The sequence below is a fragment of the Otolemur garnettii genome, unplaced genomic scaffold, assembly GCF_000181295.1.
Source record: "Otolemur garnettii isolate 467f Iridium unplaced genomic scaffold, OtoGar3 scaffold00115, whole genome shotgun sequence".
NCBI classification, from domain to species: domain Eukaryota; kingdom Metazoa; phylum Chordata; class Mammalia; order Primates; family Galagidae; genus Otolemur; species Otolemur garnettii.
In genome coordinates, this window is record NW_003852510.1 from 1,078,954 (window position 1) to 1,086,117 (window position 7,164).

Here is a 7,164-nt window from a genome sequence, read left to right on the forward strand (position 1 = left end):
CCTGGGCTCAAGCGAGTCTCCTGCCTCAGCCTCCTAAGTAGCTGGGACTACAGGCGCCTGCCACAACGCCTGGCTATTTTTTGGTTGCAGCCATCATTGTTGTTTGGCAGGCCCAGGCTGGATTTGAACCTGCCACCTTGGGTGTATGTGGCTGGCACCTTAGCCACTTGAACCACAGGCGCTGAGCCTTATTTTTTTTATTGAGACAGTCCTGTTCAGTCACCCAGGCTAGAGTGCAGAGGCATCAACATAGCTCACAGCAACCTCCAACTTCTGGGCTCAAATGATCCTCCTGCCTCAGTCTCCCAATTGGCTGAGACCACAGGAGCCATTGCACCTGGCAAATTTTTCTATTTTCAGTAGACAAGGTCTTGCTCTTGCTCAGGCAGTCTTGTCGCACTCCTGGCCTCAAGTAATCCTCCAATTTCTGCCTCTCAGAGTGCTGGGATTACAGGTATGAGCCATCCTGACCGGCCTTAACTTGCTCTTATCAATTAGCCCATGATAAAACTGGTCTTGTTATACATTGTTTCCCTTAAAGCTGAAGTTTCCAAGAATCTACTGACAACAATAAATGGGGACTCACCACACTTCTGTGGCTTCCAGAGTGCCATACATAATGCAATTCAGTAGTGGGTGCCCCAGAACACCCCCTGATTGCCATGAGGCCACAGCTACCTCATACTTCCCTTTGATTTTCTCAAAGCCTTTCCACGTAGCCTATCTCATTTAATCCTTACAACAAACTCGCAAGGCAGAAGAGACAATCACGGCAGCCAAGAGTAGAACAACTTGCCTACAGTTGTGCCGTGAGAGGGGCTGAGCTAGGCAGGAGGGTTGGCAGACCCTGGTCGCAGCCATCAGGAATGCAGGGGGGCCGTGCTGGCTTGGTGTGCCATACTACCAAAAGGAGTGGGCAGGCGCAGAGGACTACACCAAGACAGGCCCACTGGACTCACCCTCTCGTCGGTCATTGCGCAGACACTTGACCTTGGGGATCCTGGTCAGGAGCAGACAGTCCTCGGCTGAGGGTGCAGAGAGGGAAGGCAAACTGGTTCAGGAAGGGCATCAGACCACAGGAACTGCCCCATACTAGGCCCAGGAAAGGGCTGGGTTGGGGAAGGTGAAGGGGGTCAGTCATCACTGGCTAAAGAATGGCCCTGCTCCCAGGCCAGACTGTAGAATGCCTGTACCTATGGTGTTTCCTCCCCCCACTGGGGAGGCCAGAGCACATCAGCAACAATGACCAACCCCACATTCTCACCTGCGTTGTAATAACAATAGGCTGTTGATGCTGACTTTTTGTTTGTTTGGGGTTTTTTTTGAAAGAGCCTCACTAAGTCTCCTCAGTAGAGTGCCACCCTCAGGAGAGTGCCTTGACATGGCATCACGGCTCACAGCAACCTCCAATTCTTGGGCTCTAGCAATTCTCTTGCCTCAGCCTCCCAAGTAGCTGGGACTATAGGCACCCACCACAATACCCAGCTGTTTGTTTTTTTTTTGTTGTGGTGGTAGTTGTCACTGTTGCTTAGTAGGCCTGGGCCGGGTTCGAACCCACCAGCCCGGATGTACATGGCCGGCGCCCTAACCACTGTATATGGGTGCCAAACTGTGATGCTGATTTTTTTTTAATGTCATCTCACTGGTGTCCTACCCCAAACAATACCCACCCTTCTTTCCCCTCCTTTGGCATCAAGGAATAGGGCCAGAGAAGGGTCCTAGAAAAGACCCAGAATGTCCACTGAAGGGCAGAAAGGTCAGTCGGGGATGGCCAGGACAACTTCAAGAGTGCTTGCCTGGGATTCTGAGGAAATGAGGGGGCACAGAAAAGGTGAATACTTACGGTCTGAACTGAAGTCATCCACTAAAATTATCTCCTGGATCAAGTTGGCAGGAGTTCGGTTGAGGACACTGGAGCAGCAGTGGAGACAGAAGAAGCCCAGAATTAGGGGCCACCTCCCATTTACCCTCCCTGTGCTGTGAGACCTTCCCACTGCCCAGCTCAGGAGCCAGCACACTGGCCATGGACAACTGTTTGCAGACTTCCTGGGCCCTGATCAGTGGCTGAGAAACAGTGAGCTCTTTGGAGTACCAAGCTGACCTTGCTGCCTGGGTCCTTGGGCTCTTGGAACCAACCCCAGATTGGGTGGGGGGACTGCCCTAGTTGAGCTGACAAGGCAGGAACTGGAGCTGCTCAAGCTGCCTGGACCTGAGCAAGCCCTGCCCAGGGGCAATACCAACTAGACTGGAGCTGCCTGCCTGGAAGACTGGTGAGGCTCCTTCCTACCTAAAAGGGCAGGAGGGGAGCCCCTCTGCTTCCTCCCCTCCCTATCCCTTCCCTTCCTCTGCTCCCTGGGAAAGGAAACCCTTTTTTTATCCCTGCAATACCACTGGGCACTCCTTTCCCAGTTTCATTCTTATCTAAGTTCATTGAGGAAATGGAAAACAGAAGAGGCCCCTCACTTGGCTGCCACCTAGCCTCCTGAGGCCTCATGTCCAGCCCTCCCTGCCTCTGTCCTGATGCCTGCATTTCTGCTGGATGCTGACCTCATGTTAGACCGCTGCATTTCTCTGACAGTCAGACTTCTGGGGTCTCCCTGACCCTCACTCACCAGCCCCAGCTTCTCAGGAGGAGGACAGGACCCACCATCCCAGTGCCCACTGGTCTTCATGCTGTCTGCCCATACATAGCACCTGATCTCAGTCATTCCCTGTCAGAGGTGCTGCAGGTCAGCCAAGGCCTTGGGGGAGCACCACTGCCACAAGGACACCATGGCTGGGTTTACCTCTTCACTGTGCGCAGGAGAGTGGAGCGCGCCTCGTTGTGGAAGGTGATGATGACACTGGTGGCCGGCAGGTCCAAGGAGTAGGACACGGACGGGCAACTGAGAAGGGAGCGGGAGATCAGAGGCTCAAGGCCTCTCTTTATTCAGTCTGCTACCCCGGAATACTTCTGTGAAGCAGCGAAGCAAGCCACAGCCAGGCCACCTCCACACCCATGCTCTAGCCCACACTAGCCCAGCACCCCGATGCCACCCGTCAGAGTCATCAGAGGGAAGGCATAGGTTAGGGGAACTTCCAAGGCCTGAGAGCTCCTTACCCAAGACCAGAACCCCACTTCCACTGACACGTCCAGGTTCAGGAGGGCTCCCTACTGTGCACAGGTGCTGCATCAGGCCCCAGTGCACAGTCTTGAGCCAACAGATGCCCTGCCCAATGGGGTAGACCATGGAGGACAAAATGGGAGCAGGGAGAGGGCAAGAGGGAAACACCTCTCTTTGTCTCCCAATACTAGAAACCTTTTCCTTCTCTTCTCACCTTCTTCCAGCTCAGGATGTTGGGAGGATTTGGAGAAGCATCACCCCACAACACGCCCCCTCCCTGGCACTGCCCAACACGAACAGCCCTGCTGCAGACCACAGGCCGCAGAGCGACCTTGCCCCTCCTCCTGGGTCCTGGGTCCCTGGCAGGAAACAAGCCCCTGAGAAGACACTAACGGCGTTTCCCAGCGTCCTCCTCCCTCCCCGGCCATCACAGACACATTTTTTAGTCCACTGGTTCCCCCTCCTCTAGAAAGGGAGTTAAAACAATCCCTTCCTGTCAGGCTTCCTCCCTGTTGTTTCTGGGAACTCATCTGCAGGCTCCCAGGCGGCTGGAAGGCGGCCTAGCTGCTAGTTTCCATAGCCATCTTCTTTATTATGATTGCTCTCGGACTACTTCAGCAGGGACTATTTTTTCTTTATGGCATTCATTCCACCGACAGCAGCCTACAGAATTCTCAGACCCATTTCCTGCCCTGCAGAGCAGACCGGGTCAGACAGGCAGGAGTCCCACCAGCCTGGGACCCCCATGGGAGAAATCCTGACAGGCTTTATAATAATTCTCCTTGAGGCGGGGGAGGGTAGCTTTTGGGAGGGAAATTCTCCTCTGGCCCCTGAGAAGTCATGTTTTCCAAGGACCTGCAGATTTGGGAGCAGGAGTGAGTTTGGCCGGCTGAGGCAGGGTGTGCTGGGAGGAGCATATGCCTCCTGGGTGGCAGCCCTCAGTGCCTACTCCAGAGCCCCAGGTCTCTGTCTTTGTGCCCCAGCCTTCCTGGGCCAGGAACTAGCCTCACGACTTGGAAACCAGCAGAAGCTGCAGCCTAGGGGGCCACAGAGAACAGGAGGCTCCCACCAGCACACAGGCCCCACCACAGGAGGACTGCCCACCAAAGCCAAAACGACCTTTGTCCCCTACAAATACACATGCACGCACACATACATATATGCATGTATACACATACATACACGCATGCACGCACATGTGCAAAGCACACTATGCATTGTGTGCACACGTGAGTGCACATACCTACATGTGCATGCACACACATGTGCACTGCACTTACACAGGCATACATGTATGCACATGCACACACACACACCCTAGCATCCTCAGCCTTCTGAGAAGGCCTGGCAGCACCCCACCAACCCACCACTGCCTAGGACAGGGGTCCTCAAACTTTTTAAACAAGGGGCCAGTTCACTGTCCCTCAGACCGTTGGAGGACTGGACTACGGGCCCCGGGACAAGTTGGCTGCTAAGCAGGGCAGGCAGCGGCAGCAAAAACACCTGGCAGGCTGGATAAATGTCCTAGGCAGGCTGCATGTGGCCCACGGGCTATAGTTTGAGGACACCAGACATAGAGAACCATTTTAGAATGTTCATTGCCCCAAGGGCAATTTTCCCTCTAAGTTTCTCAGTGAGCACCTGAAAAGGTTCTGAGATTCTCCAGGCCCAAGCCCTCAACCCACAGCTTGGGTCAGCAGGTCCTCTGGGCCCTGGGGATTAGGCAGGTCATGGCTAGGGCTGCTGGTGAAGGGTCTCTAGGTGGAGCTTCATGGACATAACCTCATCAGCAGAGCAGAAGACATGCCAGGACAGGGCCTCAGGACTGACTAAGAAAAAGCTTCTGCAGACAGGAAAAGGCCACTGACCCATCAGGGAGTCTTGCTGTGCAGCAGGATCACTGACTCATCTGGCAGCATGAGTGGGTTCTGGAGGCCCACAGTGCTGGGGCAGCAGGACAGTGACAGGTCTGGAGCTCCCCAAGCCCTGCATCCTTCTCACTTCGCACAGGCCACCAAGCCTCTTGGACTTCAGGCATGCCTCCAAGAGTGACAAGGAAGGTGCTAGGACCAGGGCCCCTCTGTATCCTTTTCTCATGTACATCCTTTGTGCCTGCAGTCGCTGCTTCAGGCGTCTAAGCAATATTGGCCAGAGTCATTGCTGCCTGCCCACCAGCCAGGACCAGGCAGAGGCCAGCCTGGCTCTGAGTACATAGCTTCAGGCAGAGGGGAAGATCAATGGCAACAGCGCCCTAGCCACTCAATTAGATGTCTGCACAGAGTACAGAGGAGGGCCCCAACCTTGCTGGGGCTGGCAACTGTCCACAGAGGAAAGGACACTGAGCCAGTCTTTTTTTCCCTCTGAGACAGAGTCTCACTTTGTCACTCTGGTAGAATGCCATGGCGTCATAGCTCACAGCAACCTCAAACTCTTGGGCCCAAGCGATCCTCTTGCCTCAGCCTCCCACATAGCTGGGACTATGGGCATTGCACCACTACATTTAGCTAGTTATTCTATTTTTAGTAGAGACGTTGGGGGGGGGGATCTCGCTCTTGCTCAGGCTGGTCTTAAACTCCTGAGCTCAAGTGATCCACCTGCCTCAGCCTCCCAGAGTGAAAGGATTACAGGTGTGAACCACCTCCCTTGGCCTGAGCCCAGTCTTGAAGGATATGAGGGGAAGGGGTGTTCTGGCAGACGGAAAAGCATGTGTGGAAAAGAAAGGGAGGAAACTGGTTAGGACTGCGGGGCACTAAGTGTTAGGGGAAGAGGTGGATTGCAGGGCACTAAGTGCTAGGGGAACAGGTGGATGAGGCCAGGCCATGTGGAGGCAAGGGGTGTGCTTTGGCAGGAGTCCAGATTGTTCCCATAGGTGGGAAGAGGAAAGACTAGGGTGGTGACTCTGACACTCTAGACAGGATACACAAGGGCCTGGATCAAGGAGGTGATGACTTGCTCAAGCCCAGTCACTCAGACTGAGCTGGGATTAGAGGGAGTGTCCTTGGTCCTGATCTAGGGACAGGTGGTCTAGGGCCTCCCCACCTTATCACACTAAGAGAAATAAAAACAAGGCTTGGGGCATTTCTGGGAGCAGGTGAGGCAGCGGGGCAGGAGGAAGGGCAGGAAAGGGTTCCAGTGGTGCAGTGCATTGCACTCTACTATGTGCAGTGGGTGGGCAGGTGGCCCTTTACCTCAGGCAGTCCCAATAGGGCACCAAGAGCACCTGGCTCACCCACTCCCTCAGACCTCCTCATGGTCTTGCTGGGACATCCAAGGAGGTGCTGAGGGGCCTCTCTGGGCCCAGCTCAGGGGTTTTTTGGCCTTTGCAGGCCCTTGGTAGGTCAATGAAATAAAGAGGCATCAAAAAAGCAAAGGAGGTGAGGGTATTTGAATGTCTAAATCACCAGGCTGTGTCTAAGGGAACTGTCTTCATTTCTTAACATACATGAGTAAAAGAAAGTCAGCTAAACAATGTTGGCCTTTTCTCAACATCTCTCTCTGTGGGCACAGGAGGCCATACCTGTAATGGCGAGTGTCACGGATGGGCCGGTCAGGACTCAGCTTATCACTCTCCAGCTGGTTGAAGGCGTGCTGCCGGTAGGGGTCCTCTCCCGCCTTCAGCTGCTTGGCTGACAGGTACGCCTTCTCATCAAAACCTTTGGAAGGTGTTCCTGTCACCTGAGACAAAGGTCAGCATCAGAGTAGCCACAGGCAGGAGGGGCCCACCACGTGGTAAGTGCTTAGGACCACAGAGCAGCTTAGTACACACCAGGTGGCCAAATGCATCACCTCATTTGTGTCTTATCCCAATTCCGTGAGGAGGAGCTCTACCGCCCTCTTTGTACAGATGAGGAAACTGAGGCTCAATAAGCTTTTATAAAAAAGCGTCCAGGGTCAGAGCTAGTAAGTCTCAGGTCTTCATTCACACTGGTCCTTCTGACTCTTAAGCCCACACTCTTAATCGATGCTCTTTTTTTTTTTTGAGACAGAGCCTCAAGCTGTCACCCTGGGTAGAGTGCTGTGGCATCACAGCTCACAGCAACCTCCAACTCCTGGGCTCAAG

The 7,164-nt window shown here is 54.1% G+C and overlaps 1 protein-coding gene across 1 annotated transcript in view; it reads right to left on the reverse strand.

The window, feature by feature from the left end:
* The window catches only part of GALNT16 (polypeptide N-acetylgalactosaminyltransferase 16), a 95,851-nt gene that overhangs the window by 29,987 nt on the left and 58,700 nt on the right, over nt 1–7,164 (reverse strand). Inside the window, exons 2-5 of the mRNA XM_003797365.3 lie at nt 6,622–6,779; nt 2,787–2,885; nt 1,844–1,911; nt 960–1,025 (exon numbers count right to left, since the gene is read on the reverse strand). Of these exons, the coding sequence (XP_003797413.1) occupies nt 960–1,025; nt 1,844–1,911; nt 2,787–2,885; nt 6,622–6,779 (391 nt within the window). The remainder of the gene's footprint in view (nt 1–959; nt 1,026–1,843; nt 1,912–2,786; nt 2,886–6,621; nt 6,780–7,164) is intronic.